Consider the following 17,659-nt stretch of genomic DNA (forward strand, 5'->3'; position numbering starts at 1 on the left):
TGGATGAAAATGGGGGTTTATTGAAAAAAAATAAGGTTTATTACACAAAATAAACATTAAAAAAATTATCCTGCAAACAACTTCTACAAAGCGGAGATGTAGACAAAACAATATGGTGGATGATGTAGAAACAACAGATGATATCAGTAGGTGAGCTGATATGGTTGGATCAACTTTTCTCCTGACAATATCCAAAATTTGCTACCATCAAATAAGTTCATCATTTGAAACTGGGTCTGCTTCAGATCTCTGTGAGCGGTGTAGAACTGGCTAAAACTGCAGGACTCAGTTAATTGTGAGGACATCACTCTGGATTTCGTGGCTCAGCTGGGTCTGTAAATCACTCAGTTTCTTTTTCAGCACTGCCAGAGCAGACATGACGATGGTCTCCGGTCGCAGTGAGCCACATGTCTCCACGTTGTAATAGAACCTGCAAGTTTGTGCCACAACACAAATTAACACTGACGTCTTTACCATCTTTCCTACTGATCATTATTCACCATCTTTTGTCATCATATACTGCTTTAACACCATCCAAACCTGTATCACACAGTCATCATCATTGGAATACGACAGTTGACACAGAAGGACACAAATGCTCAATAACAAACATGTAATTCAATACATTGTTACTGACTGGTAAAGAACCATTTAGACTCCAATTAACTGATACTCGCCTCTCAGGTTTTCCATTGGGGTCAAAGGGTGCTTGCACCTCATCCTCCTCAATCTCTGAGTATTCACTCTTTGGCCTGAGACAGAAAAACTCTGGGTCAATTCACAGTAACTCTCCACCTCACCGAATACGGTCATGGGTCTCCATTAAGAACATTAAAATGTAACCCACCATTCCTCTGGCCGTGGATAAACAGTGTGCCTCAGTGCATTGTCTGGGTCATACTCAAAGGACACCCCTGCTGTAGGGTTCCACTTGGCATGCTCCTTGCCAAAACCTTTTTTGGCATAAGCTCTGAGACGCAGCTCCTGACCCTTCCTAAGCTTCACCAGCAAAATGTCTGACGAGAGGAAGGAAGCAGAGCCAAGATGAGGAAGAGGGTAGAATGATAATGTGAGAGCGGCAATGAATGTAAGAGACCAAATATTTATAATAAAATACTTTAATAGAAAACCATTGGAAAGAGCAGCCTACCATCCTGTTCAACATAGTCATTGGGATCATTGTCTCGACTCTTGGAGGTCACCTAAAGATCACATCAGATAAGTCAACTCGTTTCCAAACGAAATAATAAGGGGAGGAAAATCTGTATGTGAATTACTGTTGAACGGAAGCGCACTCACAGGAATGACTCGAGGGTGGTTGGACAGCAGGTCTCGTGAGGTCACATGGCGGGTCTGGTCCTCTGTGCAGCGAACATCCAGTGTCAGTTCAACAGAGCATTCTGGGCAGAAATCATCACATGTACAGTCCTGCGGTAGACGGGAATAGAGGTGAAAAGACTTGTGGTGGTTTTATCTTCAAGTGAGCATGGCTGGTAACATTACTTTCAGCCATTGTCTGGTCTTCATCAGGTGTCCAAATGCTTACTCTGGAGTACTGCATCTTGTCCACAACATCATCACTGGTAAGTGGGATAAGACCTGAAAATGTGACCATAGACTAAGTGAGTTAGTGATCAGTACAATATTGGTAGAAGGAGGAGAAAACAAGGGAGAAAAAAACGTAGAACCGTATAATACATTAACTACATACCCACTCTGTGAGCAATAAACTCGTCGTGGATCACAGAAGAATTTGCATCAATTTGAATCCAATCAATAGCTGAAATTAAACAAGGACATGAACACTTCCAAAAATATTAATCATTGTGGGGACTGGGGAGGACATGACTAACAAATGTCTACACGTTCATGAGATTATAACAAGCACGGGTTATGCTGTATCTTACCTAGTCTGATTAATCAGGCTGTAATACACAATTAATTGGTATATACACAGCCTGACACAAATGCCTGCAAAATCATCTAAAATGTTCTTTACAAGCCAGAATGATGAATAAAATTACATTTAAAAACTTACTCTACCGGTTGTCTGTGCTGTTAGTCTTTCAGCTGCCCATAATTTGAGATAAAGTATCCACAGGAAAGTATTGTTTACCCAATTTTTTAGAGAGACGGTAATATGCCTCTCTAAAAAGTTGAGTAAACAATATTTTCCTGTGGATACTTTGTCTCAAATTTTGAGAAGAGCAATTGCAGACAGCAATTAGGGGCATTTGTGATATGAAGTTACACCCATTGATGCTCGCCATTGGTCTGTGGACATGTCTTTCGCTTCAGGGACATCAGTTGTTGACTGTAGCAATGTAGCTAAGCCTAACCCCAACCTTTTTCCTAACCTCATTCTCCTAAGCCTGCCACACCAGTAATTATCACACAGTAATTATCCTAACCAGCCACGTTAATGATCCTAATCTCAATTCAAATTGTATTTATCACATGCGCCGAATACAACAGGTGTAGACCTTACCGTGAAATGCTTACTTACAAGCCCTTAACCAACAAATATTTACTAAATAAAATAAAAAGATCAACAATAAAATAACAACGAGGCTATATACAGGGGGTACCGGTACCGAGTCAATGTGCAGGGGTACAGGTTAGTTGAGGTCATATGTACATGTACACTACCTTTCAAAAGTTTTAGAACACCTACTAATTCAAGGGTTTTTATTTTTTCTACATTGCCAGTTTCATCATAGCGCTTGATGGTTTTTGCGACTGCACTTGAAGAAACTTTCAAAGTTCTTGCAAGGTTCCGTATTGACTGACCTTCATGTCTTAAACGGTTCTTGATATAATCTGGACTTGGTCTTTTACCAAATAGGGCTATCTTCTGTATACCCCCCCTACCTTGTCACAACACAACTGATTGGCTCAAAACGCATTAAGGAACGAAATTCCACAAATTCATTTAACAAGGCACACCTGTTAATTGAAATGCATTCCAGGTGATTACCTAATGAAGCCGGTTGAGAGAATGCCATGTGTTATTTCATAGCCGAACAGTTGCCATACCAGGCGGTCATGCAACCAGTCAGGATGCTCTCGATACAGCTGTAAAACTTTGAGGATCTGAGGACCCATGCCAAATCTTTTCAGTGTCCTGAGGGGGAATAGGCGTTGTTGCGCTCTCTTCACGAATGTCTTGGTGTGTTTGGACCATGATGATCGTTTTCCTGTAGTTCACAATCATCTCCTTTGTCTTGATCACGTTGAGAGGTTGTTGTCCTGGCGCCACATGCTCGGAGTACACGTCCTGGTAATCCGCCTGGCCTTGTGAATGGTGACCTGGCGAGCGTGATCACACAGTCATCCGGAACAGCTGGTGCTCTCATGCATGCTTCAGTGTTGCTTGCTTTGAAGCGCACATAGTAATTTAGCTCGTCTGGTAGGCTTGTGTCACTGTGCGGCTGGGCTTCCCTTTGTAGTCCGTAATAGTTTGCAAGCCCTGCCACAGCCGACGAGCATCGGAGCCTGTGTAGTAGGATTCAATCTTAGTCCTGTATTTACGCTTTGCCTGTTTGATGGTTTGTCTGAGGGCATAGCGGGACTTCTTATAAGTTTTTAGGTTCGAGTCCCGCTCCTTGAAAGCGGCAGCTCTAGCCTTTAGTTCAGTGCAGATGTTGCCTGTAATCTATGGCTTCTGGTTGGGGTATGTACGTATGGTCACAATGTCATTGATGTGTTTTGATGAAGCCGGTGTCTGATGTGGTATACCCCTCAATGGCATCGGATGAGTCCCGGAACATATTCCAGTCTGTGCTAGCAAAATAGTCCTGTAGCTGAGCATCTGCGCCATCTGGCCACTTCCGTATTGAGCGAGTAACTTGTACTCCCTGCTTTAGTTTTTGCTTGTTTGCAGGAATCAGGAGGATAGAATAATAGTCAGATTAGCCAAATGGAAGGGGAGAGCGAGCTTTGTACACGTCTCTGTGTGTGGAGTAAACGGGGTCTAGAGTTTTTGCTCCCTCTGGTTGCACATGTAACATGCTGGTCGAAATTAGGTCAAACGGATTTGTTTCCCTGCATTAAAGTCCCCGGCCACTAGGAATGCCGCCTCTGGATGAGCATTTTCTTGTTTGCTTATGGCTTTATACAGCTCATTGACTGTGGTCTTAGTGCCATCATCTGTGTTGGTAAATAGTCAGCAACGAAAAATAGATAAACTCTTGCTAAATAGTGTGATCTACAGTTTATCATGAGATACTCTACCTCAGGTGAGCAAAACCTCAAGACTTCCTTAATATTTAATTTCGCACACCAGCTGTTTGAGAAATAGACAGCGTAGCTGTTCTTTTTTGCAATTGCACAGAAAAACCAGCCAACTGTATATTATCCATGTCTTTGTTCAGCTATAACTCAGTGAAACATAAGATATTTGTTTTTAAAATCTGCCACGGTACTTATCCTAACCTATGTAAACAAATAATGTGTCGAGAAAGCAGTATCATAACACCGGAATTGACCAATGGCAGACACAAATTGGCGTTACCTGATAAAGGAACGTTCACATCAAGAAACGCCTCGAATTGCGGTTTGCAATTACACCATATTGCAAATTTCGAGCAGCTGAAGGACACATCTCACATGCAACCGGTAGAGTAAGTTTAAATGTAATTTTGTATAAACATTCTGTCTTGTAAGGACAATTTTATTTACACGATTTAGCAGGTATTCGTTTCAGGCTGTATATACACTAGTACCAATTATGTGTACAGCCTGATTTAATCAGACTCTTACCTATTGTTGCAACCTCTGACATAAAGACACGTCGGATGGAATTCGCAACCCTGTATAAATAAGACATGTGGAAGAATGAATGTGATACTTTAGACAATAGCAGTCTCTTGTAATAAGAATATAATCTAGCAGCAAGCCCTCCATGTCGTCGAGCACCACGACCCCAGATAAGAGCCAGGAGAGTCGATGGTTTAAGCCCCGCTGCGCCATCCTTGCAAGCCAACTAACTTTAGCTAGTAAGTCACACGTCTGTTTCCATTGCTACTTATTAATTCACGTACAACGATTAAAACATTTACAGCTGTGGTTATCAAGTTTATCGCAGGCGCGCTAACATTGGCTACCCTATCGCAAGCAAGCTAACAACTTTTTGATAATCAGTTGAATGATTACTCACGACAGGTCGGTGTTCTCAATGACAAATTTTACATTCTCATCCGTCAGTTCTGTGATCTTCACTATTGGCTGGTTAGCATACGGCATGGTTAACGTATGAGAAAAGCAATTTACATAAAAGTTTACACGTCTTGTCGGTCTAAAACAACGCCACCGGGAAGGCCTCAAATTGCTTACCGATTATTGGCCAAAATAAATCAATAAAGTCTGATTGGTCAGTCTTGGGGGGCGGGTTCTTTTTAACATCCGGGTCACACCCCCGTGACGTCTGGAAATATGTTCTAAAAAAATAAATAATAATTACACCAAGATAAAATGCTAATTTATTGTAGGAACTCCTAGGGATAGGTGTTTATACACAGGATATCTAATATAGATCTGTTTCTTAGTTGACACATTCCGATTATGTTTTGTCCTTATCCTAAATCAATTTGGGTGAAAAAAAAAGAAAATTGTTCTGTTGTTTAAACTGTAATTTATTTAGGAACTCTCAATGGAGCCAAACAAAAATGTTTCAAATACAATCACATTTGTGTGTCCTTTATACAAAAGGGATAGGAGTGGGCGTGAGGGAAAACCGTTTTAAACACAAACTCCTGACTGTCAGAGATCAGAGGGGATGGTGGAACAGAAATAGCCATCGTTTCACCGTCTCTGGTTAATTCCGGTTAGATTTTTCAGCTGAAAAATAGAGAAATCTCCAGTCACTACTAAACACACAAAATACAATTGGAACTAAACAAATAAAGTGCCTGGTATTATCATTAAAACAATGCAGAATTTGAGAAAAAAATCCACCTAAGGTTACAAGCAATGAGGCTGTGCGTGTTCAAGACACAGATACAACATATCTTCACAATGCCTAGAGAAGCGTTTAAGCTGTCAATGTTATAATAATCCTTTTCTGTGCATCTCAAACATGCATATTCTCTCTAGCATCCTCACCGTAACAGCAGCTCCCATAAGCCCCTGCACCACTGCTTCTCCTGTAGATGCCGCCTACAGGACACAATAGCAAAAGCGATGTCAAATACACGTATTGAGTTCCCTTAATATAGGTTGCATACTAGTGAGGTCTTTCTAATGATTTTTACATTTCATTACTGGTGACCATTTACACTACTGTTCAAAAGTTTGGGGTCACTTAGAAATTATTGTTTTTGAAAGAAAAGCACTTTTTGCCTATTTAAAATAACATCAAATTGATCAGAAATACAGTGCAGACATGGTTAATGTTGTAAATGACTATTGTAGCTGGAAACGGCAGATTTATTTTTAATAGAATATCTACATAGGCGTACAGAGACCCATTATCAGCAACCATCACTCCTGTGTACCAATGGCACGTTAGCTAATCCAAGTTTATCATTTTAAAAGGCTAATTGATCATTAGAAAGGCTTTATAATGATCATTTAGCCTTTTAAAATAACTTGGGTTAGCTAACACAACGTGCCATTGGAACAAAACTTCAGCCGTTTCCAGCTACAATAGTCATTTACAACATTAAATGTCTACACTGTATTTCTGATCAATTTGATGTAAATTTAATGGACAAAAAATGTACTTTTCTTTCAAAAACAAGAACATTTATAAGTGACCCTAAACTTTGAACGGTAGTGTATATTAAGAGACTATACAGACTGAGGAAATGGTACCTGTTTGGCGGCGTCGGCCATGTTGACAATATCCTGGATGCGGTTGTCAAGGAAGTTCCAGGTGTCCTGAAAGTCTTCTGAAGAGTCCTGTACCATCACCAGCTGTGTGGTGTTATAGATCCCTGTCAGTACAGCTCGTTTTGTATACCAGTTCAACTGAGATGGGAACAGAGGGTAAACTGAAAAAAATGGATTTTGATAAACAGACATAGTGGTTGTTGAGACTATACTAAAACCTTCATCATGATGGAAATATAAGTATTTGGATTAGACAAATGTCAGTAGCACACACATGTAAAATAGAGATATTATAAAGCATAGGAGATGGATTAAAGGAGTAAACTGTGCTAAGAGGGAGAGGTGGTGAGTAGTAACCTTTGCAGAGGCAGGACAGATAGTATGAGGTGATGATGAAAGGGGGTGAGGAAGACATGGGGAAAAGGGTACTTAGGCTAAGGGGATCGACTCACATCTGTGGAGCGGTCTCCAGCATAGTACCAGATATCATCCACCAGGGTGGAGAGGTGCTTCAGACTGTTTGGTATGTTGTGTGGCAGAAACAGAATACTCAAAGCCTGGAGAAAGGGAGATGTACTTTAATCAGCAGAAAAAAACAGATGTTACAGAGTGTAATATATATGTTTTAATATAATTGGGAGAGACTAAGAATGTGGATGGCAGTGATACATTTCTTCTAAGTAAGCTGTATGGCACATTTGTGCACAGCTCATACTGGCTGGAACTGAGAAAATGGAATTGCATCAAACACATGGAAACCATTTGTTTGATACCACTCCAACTATTCCGCTCCAACCACTACCACAAGCCAGTTCTCCCCAACTAAGGTGCCACCAACCTCCTGTGGTGTACAGGTGTAATAAATGGTTGCCTCTATTAGTGTGTCAGGAAGACGTTACAAGATTAGGCTACCTTATATCAAGGAGAAGCTTGAACTTGTTCAAGGTGAGGGGATTAACTGTCAGTTGTCAAGGTCTAGGGCACATAGGGCCCAATTATTATCCTGTGTTGTGTGCAAGATACCTGTGGCCAATTATTTATGTATGGGGTCAACATCCTCAATCTGGTTTCCACTGCATCCCTAAGAAACTCAGCAGTTTTCTTTGGTCTGCAAGAAATTCTGCAGTTAACACATGCTCACATACAGTGGGGCAAAAAAGTATTTAGTCAGCCACCAATTGTGCAAGTTCTCCCACTTAAAAAGATGAGAGAGGCCTGTAATTTTCATCATAGGTACACTTCAACTATGACAGACAAAATGAGGAAAAAAAATCCAGAAAATCACATTGTAGGATTTTTAATTAATTAATTTGCAAATTATGGTGGAAAATAAGTATTTGGTCAATAACAAAAGTTTCTCAATACTTTGCTATATACCCTTTGTTGGCAATGACAGAGGTCAAACGTTTTCTGTAAGTCTAAACAAGGTTTTCACACACTGTTGCTGGTATTTTGGCCCATTCCTCCATGCAGATCTCCTCTAGAGCGGTGATGTTTTGGGGCTGTTGCTGGGCAACACGGACTTTCAACTCCCTCCAAAGATTTTCTATGGGGTTGAGATCTGGAGACTGGCTAGGCCACTCCAGGACCTTGAAATGCTTCTTACGAAGCCACTCCTTCGTTGCCCGGGCGGTGTGTTTGGGATCATTGTCATGCTGAAAGACCCAGCCACGTTTCATCTTCAATGCCCTTGCTGATGGTAGGCTTTGTTACTTTGGTCCCAGCTCTCTGCAGGTCATTCACTAGGTCCCCCCGTGTGGTTCTGGGATTTTTGCGCACCGTTCTTGTGATCATTTTGACCCCACGGTGTGAGATCTTGCGTGGAGCCCCAGATCGAGGGAGATTATGAGTGGTCTTGTATGTCTTCCATTTCCTAATAATTGCTCCCACAGTTGATTTCTTCAAACCAAGCTGCTTACCTATTGCAGATTCAGTCTTCCCAGCCTGGTACAGGTCTACAATTTTGTTTCTGGTGTCCTTTGACAGCTCTTTGGTCTTGGCCATAGTGGAGTTTGGAGTGTGACTGTTTGAGGTTGTGGACAGGTGTCTTTTATACTGATAACAAGTTCAAACAGGTGCCATTAATACAGGTAACGAGTGGAGGACAGAGGAGCCTCTTAAAGAAGAAGTTACAGGTCTGTGAGAGCCAGAAATCTTGCTTGTTTGTAGGTGACCAAATACTTATTTTCCACCATAATTTGCAAATAAATTCATTAAAAATCCTACAATGTGATTTTCTGGATTTTCTTTTCTCATTTTGTCTGTCATAGTTGAAGTGTACCTATGATGAAAATTACAGGCCTCTCTCATCCTTTTAAGTGGGAGAACTTGCACAATTGGTGGCTGACTAAATACTTTTTTGCCCCACTGTACATACCAATAACATACATGTTTAAATCCTAACTGCAATATCATTCTTCCACCTGCTAATTTTAGAGAGGGAACTTACTCTGCCTGACCAAGTTGGACCTGATTGTGATGCTCTGCCAGTTGCTCTGTTAGCTGGGTATTGGACTGAGCAATGAAGTGCAGGACCAGGTCCCCTGCCCCATTCTGAAACATTCCACTGGAGGCTGCTGAGAGACCCAGGGTCTGCTCAGAGGAAAACAGTAATAGGAAAGCAACAATTATATTTAGTCACATTACCTTAACCTCTCCATCCACACAACTACAGTGAATCCAACTTCCCTAAACTCACTAACCTCAGCTCCTGCTGAAATGGCTTCAACAGTCCAACCATGTAGTGGGACAAAGTCCAGCGCAGCGTTAAGGACGCGCGCTTGTAGTTGCTCCTCTGTTTCATAGTCTTCTCCTTCTTCTCCACTCTGGTCTACATAACTGCACCATCAAATCAAAGTTTATTTGTCACGTGTGGCCAATACAACAGGTGTAGTAGACCTTACAGTGAAATGCTTACTTACAGGCTCTAACCAATAGTGCAAAAAAGGTATTAGGTGAACAATAGGTAAGTAAAGAAATAAAAACAGTAAAAAGACAGTGAAAAATAACAGTAGCGAGGCTACATACAGACACCGGTTAGTCAGGCTGATTGAGGTAGTATGTACATGTAGATATGGTTAAAGTGACTATGCATATGATGGACAGAGTAGCAGTAGCGTAAAAGAGGGGTTGGTGGGTGGTGGGACACAATGCAGATAGCCCGGTTAGCCAATGTGCAGGAGCACTGGTTGGTCAGGCCAATTGAGGTAGTATGTACATGGATGTATAATTAAAGTGACTATGCATATATGATAAACAGAGTAGCAGCAGCGTAAAAGGGACACAATGTAAATAGTCCGGGTAGCCATTTGATTACCTGTTCAGGAGTCTTATGGCTTGGGGGTAAAAACTGTTGAGAAGCCTTTTTGTCCTAGACTTGGCACTCCGTTACCGCTTGCCATGCGATAGTAGAGAGAACAGTCTATGACTGGGGTGGCTGGGGTCTTTGACAATTTTTAGGGCCTTCCTCTGACACCGCCTGGTGTAGAGGTCCTGGATGGCAGGTAGCTTAGCCCCAGTGATGTACTGGGCCGGACGCACTACCCTCTGTAGTGCATTGCGGTCAGAGGCCGAGCAATTGCCGTACCAGGCAGTGATGCAACCAGTCAGGATGCTCTCGATGTTGCAGCTGTAGAATCCTTTGAGGATCTCAGAACCCATGCCAAATCTTTTTAGTTTCCTGAGGGGGAATAGGCTTTGTCATGCCCTCTTCACGATCATCTTGGTGTGTTTGGACCAATCTAGTTTGTTGGTGATGTGGGCACCAAGGAACTTGAAGCTCTCAACCTGCTCCACTACAGCCCCGTCAATGAGAATGGGGATGTGCTCGGTCCTCCTTTTCCTGTAGTCCACAATCATCTCCTTATTCTTGGTTACATTGAGGGATAGGTTGTTATTCTGGCACCACCCGGCCAGGTCTCTGACCTCCCTATAGGCTGTCTCGTCATTGTCGGTGACGTTGTTGTCGTTGTTGTGTTGTCTGCAAACTTAATGATGGTGTTGGAGTCGTGCCTGGCCATGCAGTCGTGGGTGAACAGGGAGTACAGGAGGGGACTGAGCACGCACCCCTGGAGGGCTCCAGTGTTGAGGATTAGCGTGGCAGATGTGTTGCTACCTACCCTCACCACCTGGGGCGGCCCATCAGGAAGTCCAGGATCCAGATGCAGAGGGAGGTGTTTAGTCCCAGGATCCTTAGCTTAGTGATGAGCTTTGAGGACACAATGGTGTTGAACGCTGAGCTGTAGTCAATGAATAGCATTCTCACATAGGTGTTCCTTCTGTCCAGGTGGGAAAGGGCAGTGTGGAGTGCAATAGAGATTGCATCATCTGTGGATCTATTTGGGAAGTATGCAAATTGGAGTGGGTCTAGGGTTTCTGGGATAATGGTGTTGATGTGAGCCATGATCAGCCTTACAAAGCACTTCATGGCTACAGACGTGAGTGCTACGGGTCTGTAGTCATTTAAGCAGGTTGTCTTTGTGTTCTTGGGCACAGAGACTATGGTGGTATTACAGACTCAATCAGGGACATGTTGAAAATGTCAGTGAAGACACTTGCCAGTTAGTCAGCACATGCCCGGAGCACACGTCCTGGTAATCCGTCTGACCCCGCAGCCTTGTGTATGTTGACCTGTTTAAAGGTCTTACTCACGTCGGCTATGAAGAGCGTGATCACACAGTCGTCCGGAACAGCTGATGCTCTCATGCATGCCTCAGTGTTGCTTGCCTCGAAGCGAGCATAGAAGTGATTTAGTTTGTCTGGTAGGCTTTTGTCACTGGGCAGCTCTCGGCTGTGCTTCCCTCTGTAATAGTTTGCAAGCTCTGCCACATAAGACGAGCGTCGGAGCTGGTGTAGTATGATTCAGTCTTAGCCCTGTATTGACGCTTTGCCTGTTTGATGGTTCGTCGCAGGGCATAGCAGGATTTCTTGTAAGCTTACGGGTTAGAGTCCCGCACCTTGAAAGCGGCAGCTCTACCCTTTAGCTCAGTGCAGATGTTGCCTGTAATCCATGGCTTCTGGTTGGGGTTTGTACGTACAGTCACTGTGGGGACGACGTCCTTGATGCACTTATTGATAAAGCCAGTGACTGATGTTGTGTACTCCTCAATGTCACCGGAAGAATACTGGAACATGTTCCAGTCTGTGATAGCAAAACAGTCCTGTAGTTTAGCATCTGCTTCATCTGACCACTTTTTTTATAGACCGAGTCACTGGTGCTTCCTGCTTTAATTTTTGCTTGTAAGCAGGAATCAGGAGGATAGAGTTGTAGTCGGATTTACCAAATGGAGGGCGAGGGAGAGCTTTGTACGCGTCTCTGTGTGTGGAGTACAGGTGGTCTAGAATTTTTTTCCCTCTGGTTGTACATTTAACATGTTGATAGAAATTTGGTAGAACCGATTTAAGTTTCCCTGCATTAAAGTCTCCGGCCACTAGGAGCACCGCCTCTGGGTGAGTGGTTTCCTGTTTGCTTATTTCCTTATACAGCTGACTGAGTGCGGTCTTAGTGCCAGCATCTGTCTGTGGTGGTAAATAAAAAACCAGGAGGAATATAGCTGAAAACTCTCTAGGCAAGTAGTGTGGCCTGCAATTTATCACAATATACTCTACTTCAGGCGAGCAAAATCTAGAGACTTCCTTAGATTTCGTGCACTGGCTGTCTACAAATATGCACAGACCCCCCCCCCCCCCCCTCGTCTTACCGGAGTGTGCTGTTCTATCTTGCCGGTGCAGCGTATATCCCGCTAGCTGAATATCCATGTCGTCATTCAGCCACAATTCCGTGAAACATAGGATATCACAGGTTTTGATGTCCCGTTGGTAGGATATTCGTGATCGTACCTCGTCTCATTTATTGTCCAATGATTGTACGTTGGCGAGTAATATTGACGGTAACGGCAGCTTTCCCACTCGCCTCCTGCGGGTCCTCACGAGGCATCCCGCTCTGTGTCCTCTATACCTACGTCTCCTCCTCTTGCAAATAACGGGGATGTTGGCCCTGTCGGGTGTTTGGAGAATGTCCTGTGCTTCCTGCTTGTTGAAGAAAATAATCTTAGTCTAATCCGAGGTGAGTGATCGCTGTTCTGATATCCAGAAGCTCTTTCTTGCCGTAAGATACGGTTGCAGAAACATTATGTACAAAATAAGTTACAAATAACGTGAAAAAACCCAGAGAGAACACAGCATAGACGGTTGGCATACACACGTCAGAAGTAACTTAAGAACAAAATGACAATGTTGTTCCAGTTGCAATGTAATCTCTCGCGGACAGATGCACGTAACAAATAGTAGCATCTGTCAATTGGAACTTTGTTCTGGTACTCACGATTTTCCAGGTGTGGCCAATAGATTGGCTGAGTTACGGTTTAGACGGGTGGAGATTTCACTAATCTCGTTAGTACATTTTCTAACATGTCTCCCCCCAGAACTTATTCGAGCATCTGACACACTAAAGATGTTAGTTCTGGGTGTCCAAGATTAGCAGCAATGCCACAATGTGGTATGGTAATGTTATGCATTGGTAAGGTGTGTAAGTGTCAGTTTGCAGTATCATCCTAACCTGATGTTGGGCTGGGGAGCCTCCTCAGCAGCAGCTTCCTGCGTTGATGTGGCTGTGTCATGTTCAGATGGGTGAGCTTGATAATGCTCGTGGAAGGTTGTAGTAGGGGATGGAGGGACTGGGATGGACTTGTCCTTGTCCTCCTGAAGCCGAAGTTCAGCACAGTGCAAGCCTCGTCTCAGGCCATTACACTGGGGACTGGATGTTTTTGGAACTACCACTAGAATAAATAATCAGAGAAAGATGCTGTAATTATGTTCATACTGAAACTTTGCATCCTGTGTCCTGAGCACATGTATTAGCCTAACTTATACTGAACAAAAATATAAATGCAACAATTTCAAATATTTTAGAGTTAGTTCATATAAGTCCGTTTAAGTAAATAAATAAATTAGGCCCTAATTTATGGATTTCACATGACTGGGAATACAGATAACTTAAAAAAAAGGTAGGGGCGTGGATCAGAAAACCAGTCAGTATCTGGTGTGACCACCATTTCCCTCTAGAAGCGTGACATCTCCTTCGCATAGAGTTGATCAGGCTGTTGTCCCACTCCTTTTCAATGGCTGGGCAAAGTTGCTGGATACTGTTGGGAACACGCTGTCGTAGACGTCAATCCAGAGCATCCCAAACATGCTCATTGGGTGACATGTCTGGTGCGTATGCAGGCCATGGAAGAACTGGGACATTTTCAGCTTCCAGGAATTGTATACAGATCCTTGCGACATGGGGCTGTGCATTATCATGCTGAAAGTGGCGGATGAATGGCACGACAATGGGCCTCATGATCTCGTCACGGTATCATTCAAATTGCCATCGATAAAATACAATTGTGTTTGTTGTCTGTAACATATGCTTGCCCACACCATAACCCCACTGCCACCATCGGGCACTCTGTTCACAACGTTGACATCAGCAAACCGCTCGCCTACACAAAACCACCATACATGTGGTCTGCGGTTGGACGTACTGCCAAATTCTCTAAAACAATTTTGGACGTGCCTCATTGTAGAGAAATTAATATTAAATTCTGGCAACAGCTCTGGTGGACATTCCTGCTGTCAAGCATGCCAATTGCACCCTCCCTCAAAATTTTAGATATCTGTGGCATTGTGTTGTGACAAAACTGCATGAGTGGCATTTGAATGGCCTTTTGTCCCCAGCACAAGGTGCACCTGTGTAATGATCATGCCATTTAATCAGCTTCTTATTTACAATGATGGCCTACCCCGGGCCAAACCCTAACAACGCTGGGCCAAATGTGCGCCACCCTATGGGACTCCCAATCGCGGCCGGTTGTGATACAGCCTGGAATCGAACCAGGGTCTGTAGTGACGCCTCTAGCACTGAGAAGCAGTGCCTTAGCCTGCTTGGCAAAGGAGAAATGCTCAATAACAGGGACGTAAACAAATCCGTGCACAACATTTTAGAGAAAAGCTTTTTGTGCGAAATAAAATGTCTGGGATATTTTATTTCAGCTCGTGAAACGTGGGACCAACACTTTATATTTTTTGTTCAGTATAGTTGCCAAATAATGGGTGGGGGAGTCCCTATGTAGCTAGGTAGTTTGTGAAAACACAAGCAGGCTGACTGGACTCGCCAACCTCTCACAATTTAAGGGGTCAATTATTGCATGTTAACGTTGCAATGAAGAGCTAAAATACTTGCAGTTGTGATAACTAAGTTAAATGTTTTCTTGCGCTGAGATGTAGCTTGCCAACATTATGTAACCTAATTCTGTCCTTCATTATCACCTTCTCCGATAAGTATGTTACCATTGGTTGGCTAGCTAGCTAGTTAGCAAGCTCTCTTGCAATTTAGACCTAAATCAATCTACACGATTACCAGAAACAAATTCCTGAGCTAATGTCTAGACTAAGACCAACTAGCAAGTCTTGGCTCACCGCTGCCAAGACATCGAAGGGCTTTTCCAACTCGAAGTCCTTGTAGCAGCGCCGCCATATCTAGCTGCTAGCTGTTTTTGTAGATATCGGACGCGTCATTTTGACGCGCCTCTCTTTTAGCAGCACGTAAGTCGAATATTTCCCAGTTGTTTTGAACGAGGCAATTGTTTTGACCGGAGAGGTAAGTTAGTAAGCAGGTGATCTAACTTTGACCGAAACCCTTTTGCCCTATTTAATGTTCTACACGTTTTGTTGAGTTTGCATAGCGAAAACATACATTTTGATTTGAACGTTTTAGCTTATACTAGCTTGCGTTAATGTACTTCCATGTCACGCCGTTACTAGCTGGGTGGTTGTCACAAAACAATTACACGAGGCGATAAGACCAATATAATTTATAGAACACAAGTTGGTTACATATGCTTGATGGTGTCTGTTTGACTGGTAGTAGCGTCGTTTGCCAGAAACGTTTTTGGTTTCTAGTCGGTTCTAGAATATTACACATTCCATTGGTGTTTATTATGAGGTTGGGCTCTAGCCCTGAACTACAGAGACACTAACATTAATCCTGATGTATGTGTAACTGATGCAAGGTGCTGGCTGTAACTAGTCCTGAAAATGTGAAATCCTAACATAAATCAGTAAAGCATTGTGTATTATTTCTGTTTAGCAATCATTCAGGTCATGTGACTGCTGCTATCAGGGTGGTTTAGTCAAATGTCATCTATTATATTGACAAGATAGTCGAGTGACCGCTCTAACAATGGAAATGCATGTCCTCAAAGATGGAAGGCAGGCGAGATCAGTGATGTGGCAGATACGCGTGTGAATAACAGGCGCACAACTCCAATATAAAGTTGCCGAAATGCCACACGCGTAAACTTATATCACTGCATTCGTAACAACCTAGCCATTACGAAGCATATTTTCGATCAAATAAGCCCCACGTAGCAAATTATTAATACATGTTTTAATTGACCTGCATAAACAAAATACTAAAGGGAAAGGGGGGTACCTAATCAGCTGTACAACTGAATGCGTTGAACTGAAATGTGTCTTCCGCATTTAACCCAACCCGACTGAATCGGAGGTGCACGAGGCTGCCTTAAATCGACATCCATGTTTTCGGCGCCCTGAGAACAGTGTACAATGACAGATTTTGGATTGAGTAAACCCTATTGCTTCGTGTCTTCCCCTGGTCTAGTAAAACTCCTGTCTCCCTGCTGTGTTATCAGCAGGATGTCCACCCACTCAGATAAGTCAAGTCTGATAGGAGAAGCTGTCCTGTGGTGGTTTCTTTAGTCGACTTTAAATTACATTGAATGAATTGATTGCTGCTTTGCAGGAGGACATGGCAGACCTTTGTGTGAAGGCAGGAGATAAGGTGCTTTTGGTGTGGAGCCAGCCTTCGTCCCCAACAACCCTGAAGGAGCTGGCAGAGAGTCTAGGGGCCATGGTTGGCACCGATGGCCGAGTGTTCCTGGAGAATAATGAAAGACTTATAATGTGTAAGTTTATTATCTATGCGTATTCACCTGTAATTTGTTTATTTTGATTTAACTAGGCAAGTCAGTTAAGAACAAATTATTATTTACAATGACTGCCTACACCGGCCAAACTCGGATGATGCTTGACCAATTGTGCTCCGACCTATGGGACTCTCAATCAGGGCCGGTTGTGATACAGTCTGGATTCGAACCAGGTTGTCTGTAGTGACGCCTCTAGCACTGAGATGCAGTGCCTTAGACCGCTGCGCCACTCAGGAGCCCATAACTCCACCCCTACGTACATGTACACTTCACCTCTACCTACATGTACAGATGACCTCGACTAACCTGTACTCCCACACATTGACTCGTTACCCCCTGTATATAGCCTCGTTAATGTTGTTTTATTGTGTTACTTTTTATAACTTTTTACTTTAGTTTATTTGGTAAATATTTTCTTAACTCTTCTTGAACTGCTTGTAAGTAAGCATTTCTCTGGAAGGGCTACATGTGATGTATTCGGCACATGTGATAAATAAAGTTTGATTTGAAGTGACACTCATTCACCTGAGGATCTGTTACAACACTTGGCCTATGCTTGTTCTTAAACCCATGCATTGACATGTGGGTCGTTCCACCTCAAAAAGCACAAGAAAGAGAATTTTGACACCCACCATCTCAGATTGTTTTACGAATTCGTTTCTGTATTTAGAAACAGATATGAGCTTTCCTGCAACATTATTTTGTTGAAATATAATCTATAAGAAATTAAGCTAGTTGATTGCACCCAAATTGCCAATTTTTTAATTATAGGATTCCTGTCATGTTCAATAAATATATTAAATAACATCTGATTTGGACCCCCCCAGAAAATGTAACAA

The 17,659-nt window shown here is 42.8% G+C and overlaps 3 protein-coding genes across 10 annotated transcripts in view; 1 reads left to right on the forward strand and 2 right to left on the reverse strand.

The window, feature by feature from the left end:
* polr2c (RNA polymerase II subunit C) lies at positions 1-5,372 on the reverse strand. Of its 2 annotated transcripts, XM_055940389.1 has the most exons (9): positions 5,159-5,372; positions 4,762-4,811; positions 1,712-1,780; positions 1,547-1,599; positions 1,300-1,428; positions 1,151-1,202; positions 848-1,016; positions 678-752; positions 1-430 (listed from the first exon to the last, which is right to left on the reverse strand). In XM_055940389.1, exons 1-9 carry the CDS (start codon positions 5,242-5,244, stop codon positions 286-288), a joined length of 828 nt encoding a protein of 275 aa, XP_055796364.1. In that variant the 5' UTR covers positions 5,245-5,372; the 3' UTR covers positions 1-285. The 2 variants fall into 2 exon arrangements, with proteins under 2 accessions (XP_055796364.1, XP_055796365.1); XM_055940390.1 differs by lacking the exon at positions 1,712-1,780.
* LOC129867168 (anamorsin-A) overlaps positions 4,114-17,659 on the forward strand; it is a 25,182-nt gene continuing 11,636 nt past the window's right edge. Inside the window, exons 1-2 of one of the 6 annotated variants that reach the window (XM_055940386.1) lie at positions 4,114-4,238; positions 16,637-16,799. In XM_055940386.1, the coding sequence (XP_055796361.1) occupies positions 16,643-16,799 (157 nt within the window). In that variant the 5' untranslated portion in view covers positions 4,114-4,238; positions 16,637-16,642. Of the gene's footprint in view, positions 4,239-4,359; positions 4,623-15,319; positions 15,473-16,636; positions 16,800-17,659 lie in introns of those variants that run through there. The other 5 variants (XM_055940382.1, XM_055940381.1, XM_055940384.1 and 2 more) reach the window with 5 other exon arrangements.
* On the reverse strand, positions 5,469-15,383 carry coq9 (coenzyme Q9 homolog (S. cerevisiae)). Of its 2 annotated transcripts, none has more exons than XM_055940388.1 (9): positions 15,292-15,383; positions 13,388-13,607; positions 9,534-9,669; positions 9,281-9,423; positions 7,855-7,939; positions 7,284-7,388; positions 6,814-6,915; positions 6,103-6,156; positions 5,469-5,838 (listed from the first exon to the last, which is right to left on the reverse strand). In XM_055940388.1, exons 1-9 carry the CDS (start codon positions 15,347-15,349, stop codon positions 5,803-5,805), a joined length of 939 nt encoding a protein of 312 aa, XP_055796363.1. In that variant the 5' UTR covers positions 15,350-15,383; the 3' UTR covers positions 5,469-5,802. The 2 variants fall into 2 exon arrangements, with proteins under 2 accessions (XP_055796363.1, XP_055796362.1); XM_055940387.1 differs by having other exon boundaries at positions 6,814-6,969.

The sequence above is a fragment of the Salvelinus fontinalis genome, chromosome 12 (genome assembly GCF_029448725.1).
Source record: "Salvelinus fontinalis isolate EN_2023a chromosome 12, ASM2944872v1, whole genome shotgun sequence".
NCBI classification, from domain to species: Eukaryota; Metazoa; Chordata; class Actinopteri; order Salmoniformes; family Salmonidae; genus Salvelinus; species Salvelinus fontinalis.